Here is a 21,044-nt window from a genome sequence, read left to right as displayed (position 1 = left end):
CAAATGTCAATCTCAAAGGCTACCAACCCAGAGCCACATAGGAATGTAAAAGGTAGACAGAGCAGGGCAATCCCATCACCCATCCACAAGACCAAACATAGTTGTTAAATTACGCTAGGTGAAGGGAAATCTTAACACTACAGCATACAATGACATTCTAGACAATTCTGTGCTTCCAACTTTGTGGCAACAGTTTGGGGAAGGCCCTTTCCTGTTTCAGCATGACAATGCCCCCGTAGGAGGACGCATGGCTCCCGACCTTCGCCTCTCCCGAGTTCGCACAGGAGTTGCAGCGATGGGACAAGACTGTAACTACCAATTGGATATCACGAAATTGGGGATAAAAAGGGGTATAAAGTACACAAAAAACAACAACAACAAAAAAAGACAATGCCCCTGTGCACAAAACGAGGTACATACAGATCGGTGTGGAAGAACTTGGCTGGCCCTGACCTCACCAAATTGATCACCTTTGGGATAAATTGGAACACCGACTGCGAACCAAGCCTAATCGCCCAACATCAGTGCCAGACCTCACTAATGCTCTTGTGGCTGAATGGAAGCAAGTCCCTGCAGCAATGTTCCAGCATCTAGTGTAAAGCCTTTCCAGAAGAGTGGAAGCTGTTCTAGCAGCAAAGGGGGACCAACTCCATATTAATGCCCATGATTATGGAATCAGATGTTCGACGAGCGGGTGTCCACATACTTTTGGTCATGTAGTGTATCCCGTGGAAGGATGGAATAGTATGAATAAATTCATCAAAATAATGTTATTTATGAAAATATGTCAATCATTATTTGAATATGTTAGTAAACTGTTGTATAAAAGTGATAATGCCCTCTAAGCCGGTGTTTGGAAGATATACAGTGTGTTCGGAAAGTATTCAGACCCCTTCCTTTTTCCACATTTTGTTACGTTACAGCCTTATTCTAAAATGGATTAAGTAAAAAATGTTCCTCATCAATCTACACACAATACCCATTAATGACAAAGTGAAAACAGTTTTTTGGACATTTTTGCAAATGTATTAAAAATAAAAAACAGAAATACCTTATTTACATAAGTATTCAGACCCTTTGCTATTAGACTCGAAATTGAGCTCAAGTGCCATCCTGTCTCTATTGATCATCCTTGAGATGTTTCTAGATATTGATTGGAGTCCACCTGTGGTAGATTCAATTGATTGGACATGATTTGGAAAGGCACTGTGTATATAAGGTCCCACAGTTGACAGTGCCTTTCAGAGAAAAATCAAGCCTTGAGGTCAAAGGAACTCTCCGTAGAGCTCCGAGACAGGATTGTGTTGAGGCACAGATCTGGGGAAGGACACCAAAACATGTCTGCAGCATCGAAGGTCCCCAAGAACAATTTAACCTCTGAGATATCAGACTACAGTTATACACAATACCTCATCTGCCATGATGGTTTAAATTAAATATTGTATTGCTAGTGAAGAGAAGCTTTGCGATAGTTCAGCACTTTCCCTCACCACTCTCCAGCATATGAGCTGATGTTCAATGAAATTGTTTTCATCTGCTTGTAGGTTCAGAAAGCCTGAGTGAGCAGTGGTTTCAACATCACAACATCACACTAATAGATCCTGTGCCGAGTAGTGCCCACATTGAGGTGATGCAGTCTTGGGTTAAAATAGTATTTGTTAGTAGTGGATCAGGAAGTGTATTAGCTGCAGCAGGAGACAAGGGCTTTAGACACTTAACTGTAAAATCAATGAGTCATCATCACCTGTTTACCCAGCAGCCAGTTACACTGTAGTGTAGGGTAGGCTATCAAAATGTCTTTGGAGGAGTTCCTGCTAGGCTATTGTGTCAATGAGTCTCTGTAGACACTGGCAGGGCTAATGTCCAACAGCTTTTATCATCTTTTTTTTATTACGTCAGACTAGAAGGGCGTATTAGCAGGAACAGTCACAGAGTCATATGTAGATAGATCTAAGGCTCTGCTTACAGTAATGGGTGTGTCACTGTCAGTTGGTCTAAGTGATAAGCACACATGCCCAGACTTGAGGATGTCTGGTGGATTAGATATTAACTGTTAATGGTTAAGTAACCCTTTATTATCTAGTGATTAGGCTAAGATTAACTGTCTAATGCAATCGCAAACCTTGTGGAATGAAAAAATTAAATAGAATAGGCCTATTCTGTCAAACATGCTTAGAAAAGTTAGACTTTTCTGCATTCAGAAATGCACCTGCTTTATGTTTGTAAAGGCCTTTCGTATTCTCCTTCCATCTTTAATATAGAGGTAATAGGTACGGACATTGGAAAAGTGGGTATACTGTCACATCAGACACAGCGCCATCTCATGGTGGCAGCAAACAGTACACTTGTAGAGAGAAGCCCCTTGATGGACCAACTAACCAATCATGTCAACTATACATGTGACTAACCAATCAGATGGTCTCCTACTATGTCCCAGGTGGAGGCTGAGTGCCAGCAGGTGGCAGAGCGAGCCATGAGCCGGGAGGAGGAGCTGAGTGGCCGGGTCAGTGCCCTGGAGAATGGGTGTCGGCAGGCTGACGGACAGATCAAGGACCTGAAGGAGACCATTTTTGAGCTGGAGGACCAGGTGGAGCAGCAGAGGGCTGTCCACCTCCACACCAACCAGACCATCCTGGACCTAGAGAGTATGTTCACTAGTGTATATATCATCAGTCTACTACTGTACTACTCTACCTCCTCCATCCTAACTTTTACTTCTTATAGGAGCACAGCACTCCTAAGCACATAGGTCCGGTTTCCCTGGCCCAGATTAAGCCAGCACCTGGACTAAATATGTGTAGCGGTATGCATTGTTTTTGTCCTTTTATTTGGTCAGTGGTGAGGCTCGCGACACATGGATTAAGTATGAGTTATAGATATACAGTCGGAAGTTTACATACACATTAGCCAAATACATTTAAACTCAGTTTTTCACAATTCCTGACATTTAATCCTAAGTAAAAATTCCCTGTCTTAGGTCAGTTAGGATCACCACTTTATTTTAAGATTGTGAAAGGTCAGAATAATAATAGAGAGAATGATTTATTTCAGCTTTTATTTTACATACACACAATTAGTATTTGGTAGCATAGCCTTTCAATTGTTTAACTTTGTTCAAATGTTTCGGGTAGCCTTCCACAAGCTTCCCACAATAAATTGGGTGAATTTTGGCCCATTCCTCCTGACAAAGCTGGTGTAACTGAGTCAGGTTTATAGGCCTCCTTGCACGCACACATTTTTTCAGTTCTGCCCACAGATTTTCTACGGGATTGAGGTCAGGGCTTTGTGATGGCCACTCCAATACCTTGACTTTGTTGTCCTTATTTTGCCACAACTTTGGAAGCATGCTTGGGGTCATTGTCCATTTGGAAGAACCATTTGCGACCAAGCTTTAACTTCCTGACTGATGTCTTGAGATGTTGCTTCAATATATCCACATAATTTTGCTTCCTCATGATGCAATCTAATTTGTGAAGTGCACCAGTCCCTCCTGCAGCAAAGCACCCCACAAAATGATGCTGCCACCTCCGTGCTTCACGGTTGGGACGGTGTTCTTCGGCTTGCAAGCATCCCACTTTTTCCTCCACACATAACGATGGTCATTATGAACAAACAGTTCTATTTTTGTTTCATCAGACCACAGGACATTTCTCCAAAAAGTACGATCTTTGTTCGCATGTGCAGTTGCAAACCGTAGTCTCGATTTGTTTATGGCGGTTTTGGAGCAGTGGCTTCTTCCTTGCTGAGCGGCCTTTCAGGTTATGTCGATATAGGACTCGTTTTACTGTGGATATAGATACTTTTGTACCTGTTTCCTCCAACATCTTCACAAGGTTCTTTGCTGTTCTGGGATTGATTTGCACTTTTCGCACCGAAGTACGTTCATCTCTAGGAGACAGAACGCGTCTTCTTTCTGAGCGGTATGACGGCTGTGTGGTCCCATGGTGTTTATACTTGCGTACTGTTGTTTGTACAGATGAACGTGGTACCTTCAGGCGTTTGGAAATTGCTCCCTGTCATTTGCGTAGTAAGGGACAGACCAAGGCGCAGCGGGTTTAGTGCTCATCTTCTTATTTTATTTCGAGAGAACACCAAACAGTTCCGTAAGGCACACGGCTATACAGAAAACAACCACACACAAACCCAAAGGAAAAAGGGCTGCCTAAGTATGGCTTCCAATCAGGGACAACGAAAGAAACCATACTCGGCCACACATAGAAAACGAACTTAGAAAATGAAAACTAGAACAAATCCCCTCTAAATAAACCAACCCCAAAACACACAAAAACAACACCCCCTGCCACGCCCTGACCATACTACAATGACAAATGACCCCTTTACTGGTCAGGATGTGACACTCCCAATGATGAACCAGACTTGTGGAGGTCTACACATTTTTTTTCTGAGGTCTTTTGATTTTCCCATGATGTCAAGCAAAGAGGCACTGAGTTTGAAGGTAGGCCTTGAAATACATCCACAGGTACACCTCCAATTGACTCAAATGATGTCACTTAGCCTATCAGAAGCTTCTAAAACCATGACATAATTTTCTGGAATTTTCCAAGCTGTTTAAAGGCACAGTCATCTTAGTGTATGTAAACTTCTGACCCACTGGAATTGTGATACAGTAAATTATAAGTGAAATGAATCTGTCTATAAACAATTGTTGGAAAAATGACTTGTGTCATGCACAAAGTAGATGTCCTAACAGACTTGCAAAAACTATAGTTTGTTAACAAGAAATGTGTGGAGTGGTTGAAAAACAAGTTTTAATGACTCCAACCAAAGTGTATGTAAACTTCCGACTTCAACTGTAGCAATGCAGATTGAACTGATAGCAGGCTCATAATAACCATACTATATAATGAGAAAGACATTTTGAATGGATATAAATGATCCCTGTAGTTCCACTGGTAAAAGAGGTTAGATTTACCGAATGTATTTATCAGACTAAGAAATGGCTGCAGCAATGGCTACGTTTATGATATGTGTCTTTCGCAGATGTATTCTGTGGTTGATGTTCTCAAAGTAATGACATATTTATCTTTCTTTACAGACCAACTCAAGAAGCTGGAGGAGCAGAAGGCTGAAGTGGAGAGGCAGCTGAAGATCTTGAGTAAACAGATGAAGGTAGGAGTGATCTGACTGTTAGTGGTTATATACTTTCAGGTGGTTTGCTGATGGTCAAGATGGTCAAGGTTTGTGACTCCTATGATGCAAAGAGAATCACAATCCTCATATGGTATACTGTGTGTGTGTGCGTATTTATGTGTGTTTGTGTTCAGGATGAGACAGAGGAGTGGCGGCGGTTCCAGGCAGACCTCCAGACAGCCGTAGTGGTGGCCAACGACATCAAGGTGGAGGCCCAGCAGGAGATCCGCTCTCTGAGGAGGAGGTTACAGGAGGAGCAGGGTCGCAGCGCCAAGCTCTCCTCAGACCTGGAGCAGCTGCAGGGAGTCAGGTACGTACCGTATGGCTGGGAGCGTTTAGTACCTACAGCAGTGCTATTCAATTACGGTCCTGGAGGGCAGAAACACTTCTGGTTTTTGTTTCTACCTGAATGTACTCATCTGATGTTCCAGGTCTTAATCAGCCCCTGATGAGATAGGAAGAATGTAACCCAGAAGTGTAATTGGTCTAAAGGGTCCAGATTTGAATAGCCCTGACCTACAGTATACCTCCCCTACTACTCCCTCTGTTTCTATCCAACATTCAACCTCCTCTCCCTTCCCCTAGCCTTTCCCCTTTTGCTCCCTCTTAGCACTGAGCCTCTCTCTATCCTAGCTAACACACTCTGTCCTGGAGCTGCAGCTACTATAAGGCTTGCCATATCCCACTGATGGTGTGAGTGTTCAATGTAGTAGTCAGATTCATATAGGATGCCGTGTGGGAGGCTATAGCGAGCCGAGCTGGAAGGAACCATTTGTATTTCCATATGCCATTAATCGGTTTCCTTTTAAATATTTTAAGAGGCTACCCCAAAATTTTGATTTGATGTCATGGTAGCTTATGATGTTCAGCATTTTTGGGGTGGGGGATGCAATGAAACGAGGTGACGCTAGCTGCCAATTAGGATATGATTCACCATTAAGTCCAATAATAATATCTTAATACCCAAATCCTTGGATTCTCAAGCCTCAAATCCTGGGATTTTGGGGGGCTTCAAATCCTGGGCTTTGGCAAACCTTGCTAATAGAGGATTAGCAGGCAGTCTCCTCTCATGCATTATCTTGGTCTGTCTATCTGGTTCCTGCTGCACTGACTGCTCTGTCAGTCTGTCTACCACTCACCACCACTGACTGTAACACACTGGACCAGCAATGGACCCTATCACTTCACTGAGACAAGCTGTTTTATTGGAGTAGTGTAGCACTAATATAGTGACCTAAGCTCTGCCTAGAAATGCTGCTGCCCAGACTGCACTGACAGCAGCACTAAACTATTTGAGTCGGTTCACTTCAAAATATAAAATGAGACAGACACTTTAGGGGCCATAGCATCATTCCTCTGTTTTGTTTTGTTTTGTTTCATGTGGCTACCTGTACACCATGGTCTGTGCTGCCAGGGACGTGATTGGAAAGAGAAAGGGGGATATCTAGTCAGTTGACCAACTGAATGCCTTCAACTGAAATGTGTCTTCCACATTTAACCCAACCCTTCTGAATCAGAGAGGTGCGGGGGGCTGCCTTAAATCGACATCCACGTCTTCGGCGCCCGGAGAACACTGGGTTAACTGCCTCGCTCAGGGACAGAACGACATATTTTTACCTTGTCAGCTCAGGGATTCAATCCAGCAACCTTTCGGTTACTGGCCCAACGCTCTAAACACTAGGCTATCTGCCATGATTGGTTGGTTTGTTGATGAAAAGCTCAGCCTCTTGGTCCTGTGTCTTGTGTGCAGTGACAGCGGCAGTGACAGCGGCAGTGACAGTATGATGAGAGGCAAATTAGGCTAGTATTGTTAATATTACAGAGCTCATCAGTTAGTTTCTAATATAGCTGGCCTGACATAAAACATGTAAACGTGTAATTTAGAACGTAAAGAAGAATGCGGTATTTTACTTTACTTTCCCCGTACGTACTTGGGACGTACCAGACCAGAAGCTCCCCTCCTCCCTGAGATCATTCGTTCTCTCAAGGATGTCCCCCTCTCAGACATGGCTCCTTATAGAAAGCCCAGGTGAGTCCACTGCACTGCCAGCTCAGTGAATGATGCCTTTAGAGGGAATGCTACTGCTGATCTAGAACTGCTGATTTTCCTTCCTACTGCTTCCTGCTGCTTCCTACTGCTTCCTGCTGATTGTCTGTCTGACTGGCTGGCAGCTGCACAAACTATCTATCCGCTGCCTGTGTCCTTTCATTTGAGTGGGCTGGGGTTTGCTTCGCTTAATTTCTACTAAAGAAAACTGCTACTAAATTGTTATTTTGGTACTTGGCGCCACCTGCTGTTCTGTTGAATCAATCCTTTATCTAGTCTCGGTTCCTCTGGAGAATTGTCTAGTAGTATGACACGGCATGACTGATTTGTACTCATGCTATCATCTGCTTTATTAACTAAACAACATTTTGTCTGTATAGCATTGTATACTGATCGCAGAGTCATGTAGACAGATGTGATTTCATTAGCCAGCTAAGAGACACATGGAGAGAGGGACAGACAGAGGAAATAGCCTTTATTGCTATAGTGACTTTAGAGAAATAAACCACTCTGGCTGTGCTACATCCATTTGGGGTCTTAAACAAATTACAGGTAGACAAGTAGATGGCTTTTTAAGAGGGTATATTCTCCATTTATTTCAACTCATGTTGTCTCTGGTTTCGGTCTTGTTTTTCAGACTTGGGGCTGGAGCCAGTTTTGATACCAAGACTGCAGTAGAGGGGCGGTAGAAAAGTCCAACCACAACACATCTGGACCCTCTGAAGACAGACTGACAGTATTATTGTACAGAGTTGCTTTGATCAGTATTACCATAAAAACGGTTATGTGGTATGTAATTCTGATGGGTTTATTAGCAAGGTTGGTTTACCAGACAGACAGTCAGACTGTGGTTTACTGTTAATCCAATCTATTGTGAAACAGCACTTGGCTGCCAAATTAACACATTTGTTTGTGAAATCTTTCTAAAATGCTGTACACCTTTTTATCTGTATTGTTTGCAGTGCTTTCAGATGTATTTGTGTTGATGAATCTCTCCTCTGTCGGTCAAGAGAGGGGACTGATGATAAGATAGGAGGGGTTTCTGTTACTGATTCCTATTTGCTTTGTGCCTTTTAGACACTTAAATTGCCTCAGTGGTGAATTTTCACTTACTCAATGTGTTGCTAAAGAAGAGTCATTTATTTGTTAAGAAAACAAATGATGAGAATGAGACATATTTTTGTTCAGTTCTCTGAAAAAAACTGAAGCCAAAACAGTCTGTTTATCAGCTGTACGCTGCCAGTTATCATTTTGAGTCAGATAATTTTTTTCTGTTAGGCTTCATTACTGTTTCAGGTCAAGTGCAACTTAAAAAAGCCAAACAGAATAAAATGTCAAGTTATTTTTGTTGATCACAGCTGGTTTTATTGGTCTTTTGGTTTAGAATTGTTCTAGTAAGTTGTGCATCTGTGGTTATTATTACGATCCGTTTCTTATAACTGACCGTTTGGAATATCTGTTACTTCAAAAAGTGCTTGGATGATATTGACGTTTTTTTATGGTAATAATCAACAATCAGTTCACTTTAAATTTCAATTCTTTGAGAGTATTCACGGCTACTTAGATGCAGTCATGTACTGTAGTTGGAATGGGAAAACAATGTTTTAGCATACATTTTCATTGGGTATTTCATTTGCACCTTGTGTTAAAAATCTGGTTCAGATAATGTGGTGTGATAATGTACCTCTAGATGGCGTTATTTACCAGAATATCAAGAATGGCAAAACATCAATAAGCTGCGCTGGTCAGTAGTCCTACGTTGTGTGTGTAATCACTGAGCTACAGTTGAAGTCCAGCTCACCAGTTTGAGGTCTGACTACAGACAACAACACTGAACCACAGACAGTATATTATTACATTATCACTGGTCATTATCACGTTATCACTAATAATGTCCTCACAGGAAGGACACTGTGAATTTAAGCCATAAGGGTAATCAACTGCTGATCACTGACCAATTCAAACAGTCCTCTCTGCCTCAGATTTACAGCCGTGCCTAAAACTCATTATGAACTGGCCTAACTCATCAAAATGTCCAAATCAATGTCAAAGTGTCCTGTAGTTCTGTAGGCCATAATATTCCACTCTGAACTTCAGGGAGCTAAAAGCATTGTGAAGGTTTTATCACTCATTCTGAAGTATTTCTAATGCAACCCCATCAGGTCAAATAAAAAGCCTCTCATTTCTGATGACTGCTTCAGGGTAGACGTCAGATCGTTGAAGTGATGCTGGCGTCGTGACACCCATTAGAAGTGTATAATGACCAACTGCCATCCTGTAAACCTCAGGTTATAGTGATTATTATTACCTAGTAACAGGACTATTCAGTAGATGCAGTCATACACAAGCCATTGTATTCGACTAGAGACAGATAGATGTGCTTGCTAAGTTCAACTTTGAATACTATCGATATTGCCAAAAAGGCCACCTCATCGTAAGACATGGTGGTAACTGTGTTGATTACCTTTTTATGCCTTTGATTTAAAGCCATGCTCAACAGTTCAACAAGTGAATGTGCAAAAGTTTAATGTGTTATTTTAGGTGAAATCTTATTGAGACTTGGACTCTGGTTTTAATACCTGTGACATATCAAATATACAGTACTGTTTATCTAGAGAAATAGTCAATATAAGGTGTTTGTCTGTCTGTTTAAAAGTATTTTGTATTTGTTCATTGGAAAGTCAATAAATGAAATGACTCTAGTCTTGACTTTGTTTGCATGCATTTGTTTGAGGCCACTGTCTTTGGGAGGTTGACATTACAGTAGTTGTGATTCCTCCTCACCAGTTTCCTTACTTCAGTTCTCTTCTCACCCCTTCCATTTCCATCCATCAGTGACAATACTCCCTCAGGCTCTCTCTGTTCATAATCTGCAGTCTAATGTCCATAAGGAAAGGATGGAGTAAACTTTGTACATAGTTTTTGTTGCAGTTCGGGTGTTGTCGCGTAAAATTAGACCCAGTTATTGACTTTCACATGTGGAACGTGTACGTAATCATACACAATATGCTTCTGATCTATTGAGTAAATATAACATGGAACAGTCAATGCGCTGGGCGAACATCATCATTACCTTGCTTTAGAACATCAAGTAATCTCTAAACCATTGTTCCGACAACACCCAAGTAAAATACAATGTCATGTTATTTAACACATGCGGTCAATACAACTGGTGTGGACTTTACAGTGAAACGCTTGCTTACAAACCACTTAGTAAACCAATGTAATGATAAGAATCCCTGGTAAGGTATAGACTACAGCCACACCTACATCTGCCATCCTCTTAAATAAAACAGCGCTCCTACCTGCTACAGTATGTGTTGTGCCATATTGTACTGTGAGCATCTCTTTCCCCTTGTCTCTCTCAGGTTGTTGCGTGGCGACTCTGAGAGTTTGTCGGACGCAGACGGCAGTCCTCACTGGTGTGGCATCTCTATGACCCAGACCACCCAGACACCGACCATCTCCTTATCCATCAACACCAACAGCAATGCTGCCTCCTCACCCTCGGAGCCCGGAGCCACCGTCAAATCCCTCATCAAGTCCTTTGACACAGCAGTACAGAGTGAGCACAGAGCATCCCTCCTCACTCCTCCACACAGACCAGCAGACCTGAGATAAAATAATATTTCAAAGTTCTTTGAGCGTTTGATTGCACCTGCTTGGAGTGCCGGGTGGGGGGATTGCACTTTTGTGACTATTCCTTTGGTTCCATTGCACTAGGCAAGTTCAATCAAGCACATATGACTGGCCGACAGGCTGTTGAGGGGAAACATTCCTGGCTTAGCAGCAGTGATAGAGAAGGAACCCTTACCAATAACATCATACTTAAACAGTCTAACCTTGGAGGTCTGTTTGCTTAACAAGGTGTAAAAGATAGTCGTAGGAGTCCATGGGGCATAATCATGGAATACGGTATCAATTAATCACTTCCTCATTCAATTTCCACTTAAATGTCCACCCCGTGGCTTGGCTTATGTACACTCATGTGTTGAGCATTGCAGATGGACCTGGGCCTGGATACACTGTACAGATGCACTCCTCACCTAGAAGCTTTCTAAGAGGGATCCCTGTCCGCACAGCACCCGCAGCTGCAGTCTCCCCCATTCAGGTACAGTACAGGCCCTCTTCAGTATGCACTACAATATCAACCAATGTGTTATAACAGTTTGTTACCGAATTATAAATGATCTATAAACTAATAATTCATCATTTATAAACTAGCTACTTAAGGCCTTTATAAAGCCATTAAGTAAAGTATGTCTGGGACATGAATTGGACTGTTAAAAGTCTGTTTTGTTTTGGATAGAGGCATTCGTCTATCAAACCACTCTCAAAGACACTGGAGAAAAGGATCAACCATGGAGATTTCTCTCATCCAGGTAAGTGACACACTCCGTAGAGAAAGCAAGTTCAGATGTACTGTAGGATCTTAGTTTGAGCCAGTTTGCTACAGCAGGAAAATAATCCTGCAGCAACAGGAAATGTGAATTATTATGTGTATTATAATTAATGGAAATTTTGTAAGGGTTGATACATTTTCAGTTAGGGCAAATCAAGTCTGAAATGTAAAGTGGAAGTTACAAAGTTTATAAGCCTTTTTAAACCTTGAATACACTACAAGTTAGCATTCTGATCAACAAAAGAGTGATCAAATGAAGATCCTACATCTGTAGAAACAGTATCAGAGTATAAATCTAACTAATCCTGCAGACAGCAGTCCCATCAAATGTCTACTCTGATTAGCCTAGTTTTTTTGTTCAGTTGAAACAGTGCATGTTTAGTTGGAACTACAGCTGCATTATGTTACTTGAGTAAAGAAACTGGAGAATGTGTGAACATTTTCTTTCATCTCCCTTTTGGGGATTGAACTTTGAGAAATTTGAGAAGCTAGAGTTTATTTTGCCAAGTGACAGCAAAAAGGACAGCACATTATGTAGTTCTTCTACACCCAAGCAATTTAATCACCAACTATACCACTGCATAATATAACCTAATTTGGTCTTTGGTCTTGTTCTATGATGTTCAGATCAGTAGTATTCTGTGGGCCAGAGAGATTTCAGGGGGAGGGAGAAACCATGGCCTTCCAGTGAAATATGCGCTTTCTCTCACTGTCCATGTCTCCCTTCCTCCCTGTTTCCTGATGTTGTGTTTCCCAGATAAGTACGGGGGCTCTGGGGATGAGCTGAAGCCCAGCAGCCTTATGAGGAAGAGTCCTTCCCTGGAGTCGGTCATCAAGTCCCCAGCAACCCTTAGCAGCTGCAGCCACTCCATGAGCTACAACAGGAACAACAGCAAGCTCAGGTGGGCCCTCTCCTGGAGACACACTCAGAGGCACTCTGGCACAAAAACTAATACACACGTATGTACACTACCGTTCAAAAGTTTGGGATCACTTAGGAATGTCCTTGTTTTTGAAAGAAAAACACATTTTTGGTCCATTAAAATAACATAAAATTGATCAGAAATACAGTGTAGACATTGTTAATGTTGTAAATGACTATTGTAGCTGGAAACAGCTGATATTTAATGGAATATCTACATAGGGGTACAGAGGCCCATTATCAGCAACCATCACTCTTGTGTTCCAATGGCATGTAGTGTTAGCTAATCCAAGTTGATCATTTTAAAAGGCTAATTGATCATTAGAAAACCCTTTTGCAATTATGTTAGCACAGCTGAAAACTGTAGTTCTGATTAAAGAAGCAATAAAACTGGCCTTCTTTAGACTAGTTGAGTATCTGGAGCATCAGTATGAGTGGGTTCGATTACAGGCTCAAAATGGCCAGAAACAAAGAACTTTCTTCTGAAACTCGTCAGTCTATTCTTGATCTGAGAAATGAAGGCTATTCCATGCGAGAAATTGCCAAGAAATTGAAGATCTCGTACAACGCTGTGTACTACTCCCTTCACAGAACAGTGCAAACTGTCTCTAACCAGAATAGAAAGAGGAGTGGGAGGCCCGGTGCACAACTGAGTAAGAGGACAAGTACATTAGACTGTCTAGTTTGAGAATCAGACGCCTCACAAGTCCTCAACTGGCAGCTTCATTAAATACTACCCGCAAAACACCAGTCTCAACGTCAACAGTGAAGAGGCGACTCCAGGATGCTGACCTTCTAGGCAACATCCCAGATGCTTTTCTTTTCAAAAACAAGGACATTTCTAAGTGACCCAAAACTTTTGAACGGTAGTGTACCTGTGCTTGTGCAGACTTTAACTAACAGTACTGTTCTTGTTACTACAAAGTAAAGTACAAATACAGAGATAGTATTATAGAGAAAGAGAGCTCTCAACTACAGAGACTTTCATGTATCACCTGTAACATCACACATCACCACCGTTCTATACACATAGAGTAGATGACACACACTTACACGCCCCCACACACCTTCATACACATTCATACTGATAGATCTTAACAGTCATACTCAGTGACACAGTTTCAACTGAATTATTGCACCTTCCAGTCACCTTTAGATCAGTGATGAACTGGGAGAGGATTACAGTAGGGTCACTGAACATATCTGTTTCTATCACCTGATTGCCCCAGTTTTAACTGACTGTCATTGTTTATCTTGAGCTAATGACAAAGATGCATAACTAATGTGATATCGGGGGTGACCCAATGTTCTACGATTAAAATCTCATCACACACAACACACACACACACTAGATTGTGCATGTGAAAATGTTTGTTGCTCCTTTGTTGCTCCTTGTTATTGTTTTCTCTACAGTATGTCACTCCAGTGAATTCATACACAGGCTTTTCGACAGCAACATTTGTTAAGACAATTCCCGACTCCCCAAGCTACAGTATGTTGTGACTCACAGCATGTGTTTCATGTTGACCATGTTGCTAAGTGAGAGCAATGACCAGGGTGTCTCCTGATGTTCCCATGGCCACAGAGACTACTCTTCTCTGATTAGCTTTCATTATGACAGCCCAGGGGATCACATCAGCTCCAGGGTGTGTGTGTGTGTGTGTGTGTGTGTGTGTGTGTGTGTGTGTGTGTGTGTGTGTGTGTGTGTGTGTGTGTGTGTGTGTGTGTGTGTGTGTGTGTGTGTGCGAGTGCGTGCGTGTATTTGCATGCACGAGTGTGTGTATGTGAGGTTGATGTAAGGTTGCTGGTTTTATGAGGATACACGTCCTCACACACAGGTCAGATGTCATAACATTATTGTTGTTTCTTTCTCCGTCCATGGCTGTGGTGTCTGTCCCTGGTGTCAGTGTGGAAAGAAAGGACCCCTTGGCTGCACTGGCGCGGGAGTACGGGGGTTCTAAGAGGAACGCACTACTGAAGTGGTGCCAGAAGAAAACAGAAGGCTATCCGGTAAGGGCCCTGGGTCAGAGACTCAAATCATAACCCCATCAAATGCTCTTTATCTATCACTGTTTCCCTTTCTTTCTTTCTCTCTCAATCTCTCTATCTCCTTCTCTCTCACTCGCTCTCCCGTTCTCCTTTCTCTCTCACTCGTTCTCTCTTTTCCTATCTCGCTCTCTCTAGATATCAGGCACCCAAAAATTGCACACATTATAGAGGCCATACTGTGCAGTGAATCCAAGGTTTGGTGGGAAGTTTGGTGGGAAGTACTTTAGTATAGGGAAGCCGTCTTAAAGTTGGAGACTTCTAAGTATTTTTTATACCTCCCGCATTGGGCTGGATGTGTCAATGTGTAGCTTATATAGTACATACATAATCTATGAGCAGAATTACTGTCTTACCTCAATTAGCCACAAAATCCCCAGTTTGAAAACATCTGTTTTGCATGCCCCCTAGCAATTCGAGTTCAACCAATAAACTTCAGGCCCTCACCATATGGGGAGTGACAGCTAGCAAGATGCACATGATGCACCCACAGCAGAGCGAGAGAGAGAGAGAGTAATGACGTCGTACACATATCTACACATATGTGACGTAGTACACAATTTTCAGGGTCCTCTTTTGGCTCGTGAGCGCTACTTTGAGAACTACTGGCTAAAAAGAATACAAAAGGACTGGAGAATTCCTTTACAGTACTATGTCCTTATTAGTCTCACATTGAGACAGCTTACTAAGAATCTCTTTGTTTTATAACTTGCTCTTTATTAAATACTGTTATGACTAACAATAGGGTTCTTAAAGATTGGCCAGTAACACATGACTTATAATGTTTGAGGTTTTAGGCTGTTTTGACATAATAGCTTGCTGTGTTTATAGACAAACCATCGCCTCACCTGTCCTCACTGTGTGGCTATAAGATGATATCATCAATGTCAGAAAATCAAAGCAAAGTGATTCAGCTCAAAGAATACAGTGGAATTGATCAAATCAAATCAAATTTTATTGGTCACCTACACAGATTTGCAGATCTAAACAAGAAATCAAAAACTAACAATCCAAGTAGAGTGAGCATGTGTGAGAATCCAGAATGTAAATATGTGGTGTGTATAGACAGTATATAATTTGGAAAGAAAATAGTAGGTATATTAGGATGAGCTATGTTGAGAATACAGTATATACATACACAGTGAGTAAACAACAGTATATACATACACAGTGAGTGAACAACAGTATATACATACACAGTGAGTAAACAACAGTATATACATACACAGTGAGTAAACAACAGTATATACATACACAGTGAGTGAACAACAGTATATACATACACAGTGAGTAAACAACAGTATATACATACACAGTGAGTAAACAACAGTATATACATACACAGTGAGTAAACAACAGTATATACATACACAGTGAGTAAACAACAGTATATACATACACAGTGAGTAAACAACAGTATATACATACACAGTGAGTGAACACAGTACTACACAGCACAGTGAGTAAACAACAGTATATACATACACAGTGAGTAAACAACAGTATATACATACACAGTGAGTAAACAACAGTATATACATACACAGTGAGTAAACAACAGTATATACATACACAGTGAGTAAACAACAGTATATACATACACAGTGAGTAAACAACAGTATATACATACACAGTGAGTAAACAACAGTATATACATACACAGTGAGTAAACAACAGTATATACATACACAGTGAGTAAACAACAGTATATACATACACAGTGAGTAAACAACAGTATATACATACACAGTGAGTAAACAACAGTATATACATACACAGTGAGTAAACAACAGTATATACATACACAGTGAGTAAACAACAGTATATACATACACAGTGAGTAAACAACAGTATATACATACACAGTGAGTAAACAACAGTATATACATACACAGTGAGTAAACAACAGTATATACATACACAGTGAGTAAACAACAGTATATACATACACAGTGAGTAAACAACAGTATATACATACACAGTGAGTAAACAACAGTATATACATACACAGTGAGTAAACAACAGTATTTACATACACAGTGAGTAAACAACAGTATATACATACACAGTGAGTAAACAACAGTATATACATACACAGTGAGTAAACAACAGTATATACATACACAGTGAGTAAACAACAGTATATACATACACAGTGAGTAAACAACAGTATATACATACACAGTGAGTAAACAACAGTATATACATACACAGTGAGTAAACAACAGTATATACATACACAGTGAGTAAACAACAGTATATACATACACAGTGAGTAAACAACAGTATATACATACACAGTGAGTAAACAACAGTATATACATACACAGTGAGTAAACAACAGTATATACATACACAGTGAGTAAACAACAGTATATACATACACAATGAGTAAACAACAGTATATACATACACAGTGAGTAAACAACAGTATATAAACTAAATATGAGGTGACCAGCGTGCAATGACTCTATAAACATGGGGCATTAGTCTCAAGGTGCAGTACCCGGACGGTAGTCGGCTGGTGACAGTGTCTAAGGTGCCAGGCAGAGTACCGGGCAGTGATGCAACCCGACAGAATGCTTTCAATGGTGTATTTGTAGAATTTTGTGAGAGTCTTAGGGGCCATGACAAATTTCTTCAGCCACCTTAGGTTGAAGAGGCGCTGTTGTGCCTTCTTCACCACGGTGTCGGTGTGGTGGCACCATTTCAAGTCCTCAGTGATGTGCTCGCCTAGGAACTTGAAGCTTTTGACCCTCTCCACTGTAGCCCCGTTGATGAGGATGGGGGCAGGCTCCCTCTTCTGTCTCCTGTAGTCCACAAGTCAACGATCAGCTCCTGAGTTCCATGATCACCTGATGTGTGTCTATGGAACTGGCGTGTAAACGCAAGTGTGTGTGTGTGTGCGTGCTTGTGTGCATGTGTGTGCACGTGTGTGTCTGAGCAGACATGTAAGTGATAGCGTGCATGAGCGTGAATATGTGTGTTCCCTTTCTAGGCCCTGTGTCCAACATCCATTGCACTCACATTCACCTGGTTTAGCCTTCCGCTCATAGCCAGTTTAAGGAGCCCATTAAGCCCAGTGGCATTAGTACTGGGTCTCTGATGTGATCCATGTGTGAGGGCCAGTGTGCCGTGCCAGGCCAGCAAATGTAGCTAACACTCTCAGAGGGGATATTGGTTTGAGCCGGTAAACAAAAGCTAAGGAAGGAGGTTGGGGGTCTGCCTGGTCTCTGCACCATTCTGTTCTCCCTCTTAGCTACATTCCGTCACAGTATGGGGTGTGCTAGCTAGCTTACAGTAGCAAGTCTGCAACTGAAATAGCACCCTAGGGAATAGTCCAGGGGTTTGACTTCAGTCAATTGACCGACTACTGTACCTTGCTCGACCAAGCACAGAGCCTTAGGGCAATAAGTGTGTTAAGACAAGTTTAAAGGTGACTTTATGGCAAAACATGTACTAGCTTTACTTACGTCTGATAAATGGTCCCTGATAAATGGTCAGAAATTATTGGATGAGTTTTCAGATCAATTGTTCCTGTTTTCAGGCACGTTGGATTGTGAACTTTGAGTCATCCCTCCACCCTGTGCTACCTCCATGCCCTCTCCCTGGCCTTTTCATCATTCTGACTCAATGTCTGTGTTCCTAACACACTGCAAATCCTCTGTGATGAAAACAGCTGACCAGGAGATGAGTTATCTGGTCAGCAGATAGTCTGATCTTGATAGAGACTAGTGAATGAGTAGAGTAGATTAGTTTCTTCCTCTAGCACACAAACTGCATCTGAATGGGCTCTACTATACTGTACACTGGCTGTTGTATTTTCCCCTATGATCTCATTTAACTGGGAGATGGACATGGTCCCAATCTTGATGGAGACTTGTGACTGCTTATCTGATTTCTGATACTTTATTTCATACACAAACTGTAATTCAATGCTTCTAGCTGTGGGGTATTGGCACCTACCAGTATTATATGATCTCTCTTTACACTCAGTAGTTCTGCTGGAGAGAATAATAATGATCTTGTTTCTGGAATGCAATAAGAGGCTTTGGCTAATAGCTGGATGGGAATGTATTTCTGTTCATGGAATGACTAACTCTTTACACTAGTGGGAATTGGCCTATATGGATAGGACTACATTGAAATGTTTCTTACAGAATACATATGAAAAGCATATGCATAAGTATGGTAGCAATTTGACAGGGAACATTTTGGAGATTATGGGGAAATTATTAGACCAAAGTTCAGGAAAAAGTTCACCTGACACAAGACTGAATCCAAGCATTACACTATTGATTTATTTTATGTGCATTTTACATTTACTGTACATTTTGCTGCATTTGTTTATAACGAAATCTGAAAATACTCTGTAACATGATAACAATATTCCTGTGGGGTAGTTGGTGCAACATAAGACAAAACAATGACAAGGGTTTGAGTGAGAGGACTAACTGGTGTCTCCAAGTGACTACACACCTCTCTAAAGTGTGCACTTATTAAGTCATTTCAATGCACTTTTATGACTCAAAGAAGAGGCTTCCAACTATAAGGTGCTTTTTGAGCTTTCCTAGCTGTGTAGTTGAGGAACTAGAGTAAGCACACTTGTAGTTTTTTTGTTTGGAACACAAATTTGCATCCCCGCCATTACACAATTACTGTTGTGTAATTGATGGCGCCGACAGAAATGGCCGCCTCGCTTCGCGTTCCTAGGAAACTATGCAGTATTTTGTTTTTTTATGTGTTATTTCTTACATTGTTACCCCAGGAAATCTTAGGTTTTATTACTTACAGTCGGGAGGAACTATTGGATATAAGAGCAATGTCAACTTACCAACATTACGACCAGGAATATGACTTTCACAAAGCAGATCCTCTGTTTGGTCCACCACCCAGGACAATGGATCGGATCCATGCCGGTGATCCAAAACAATGGCGCCGCAGAAGGGGCAGACGAAGCGGTCTTCTGGTCAGGCTCCGTAGACGGGCACATCGCGCACCGCTCCCGAGCATACTACTCGCCAATGTCCAGTCTCTTGACAACAAGGTAGACGAAATCCGAGCAAGGGTTGCCTTCCAGAGAGACATCAGAGACTGTAGCGTTCTTTGTTTCACGGAAACATGGCTCACTTGAGACACGCTATCGGAGTCGGTACAGCCACCGGGTTTCTTCACGCATCGCGCCGACAGAAACAAACATCTCTCTGGTAAGAAGAAGGACTTCTTGTCACGTGAGGTGCTCAAGTTCAGAACAGCTGTCAGTCAAACCCATACAGATCGAGAGCTGTGAAGCGCAGAACCTGAACTCTGATGACATTCATAGCATGTTACTGTACAGCCACTGCGTTCCAATTTACGCGCTTATCAGCGCCCAAATCTGCCATTTTCAACCCGTATACGGGTATGAGTGTAAAGGGTTAACATTGAGTGTTGCATAATTCTGCAGACACATCTATTGTTTTTGTGTCAGGACAACAGCCATTCATGTCTAAATCATTAATGAATTGATTCATTTGATGTCTTCGGCATCATTTTCAAGCTCTAAAATGACATTCCAGTACTAGGAACGGATATGGCCACGGGCCTCCTCTGAGCACATGGTGGTCTGCCTGGTGAAAGGAAAAGGTTACTGCTAGAGCTGTGCCACAAATGAAGCTTAATATCAGGCCAGTAAAGGTCAGAGCAGACAACCAACAGTGTTTCACCATCATGGCCGACCGGCCCTGGGCCAACAGCGGCCCACTAATTACCTGCTAATGTCTGGAGACACACAGTCCTGTCACAGTCAAACACCTCTCCTTAAGGCTGCTGGCTAACCAGGCTGAGGCAACGGTGTGGATAGTGTTACACAGAACAGGAGGTTGGGCAGTTGAGATCACCCTCCTCTTTCTACCAAACCGTCATTCTGGTTTGATAAAGGTTAGAGGGGGTTTATAAATCTTTCAACAGATTCTGATTCCCAGATCCCAGACTGTAACTTTAAAGGTTAGTGGGGTTTATACCTTTCAGTTTCAACAGATTCCAGTGTATTGTTCTGTAGGATACCTCTTTTGCTCCATTTAGTAAGGTGGGTCTTGAGGTGATATTTCCCTACTAACACGACTCTAAAAGCTGTAATTCATGTTTTCAGAGTTGAAGAGGTAATGTAATTGGGATATAATTAACCATCACTTTGAAGAGGCCATATTTGACTAGCCCTGTAGGAATATTGAATCTGCTGTGTGTGTGTGTGTGTGTGTGTGTGTGTGTGTGTGTGTGTGTGTGTGTGTGTGTGTGTGTGTGTGTGTGTGTGTGTGTGTGTGTGTGTGTGTGTGTGTGTGTGTCCTCTCCGCTGCACGGTTCATCTGAGGTAGGTGTCAGAAACTGTCATATATTATCTCATCTGTCTGTGGAGCCGGAATGGCCTCTCTCTCAGACAGCCCCTCCCTTTTTTATTATACCACCGCCGTATTGTTATAAGGCCTGTGGTCAAACAA

The 21,044-nt window shown here is 41.8% G+C and overlaps 1 protein-coding gene across 6 annotated transcripts in view; it reads left to right on the top strand.

Annotated features, from left to right (window-relative positions):
- The window catches only part of specc1 (sperm antigen with calponin homology and coiled-coil domains 1), a 176,501-nt gene that overhangs the window by 113,316 nt on the left and 42,141 nt on the right, over nt 1-21,044 (top strand). For 5 of the 6 annotated variants that reach the window (XM_029700414.1, XM_029700413.1, XM_029700417.1 and 2 more), the window contains 8 exons: nt 2,438-2,645; nt 5,057-5,130; nt 5,286-5,461; nt 10,567-10,763; nt 11,203-11,309; nt 11,508-11,580; nt 12,358-12,502; nt 14,430-14,532. In XM_029700414.1, coding sequence (XP_029556274.1) covers nt 2,438-2,645; nt 5,057-5,130; nt 5,286-5,461; nt 10,567-10,763; nt 11,203-11,309; nt 11,508-11,580; nt 12,358-12,502; nt 14,430-14,532 — 1,083 coding nt within the window. Of the gene's footprint in view, nt 1-2,437; nt 2,646-5,056; nt 5,131-5,285; nt 5,462-7,835; nt 9,901-10,566; nt 10,764-11,202; nt 11,310-11,507; nt 11,581-12,357; nt 12,503-14,429; nt 14,533-21,044 lie in introns of those variants that run through there. The other variant, XM_029700418.1, reaches the window with a different exon arrangement.

This window comes from Salmo trutta, chromosome 19 (assembly GCF_901001165.1).
Source record: "Salmo trutta chromosome 19, fSalTru1.1, whole genome shotgun sequence".
Classification (NCBI taxonomy): Eukaryota; Metazoa; Chordata; class Actinopteri; order Salmoniformes; family Salmonidae; genus Salmo; species Salmo trutta.
The sequence above is the reverse complement of the archived record's forward strand: the minus strand, read 5'-3'. Positions and strand labels throughout refer to the sequence as shown.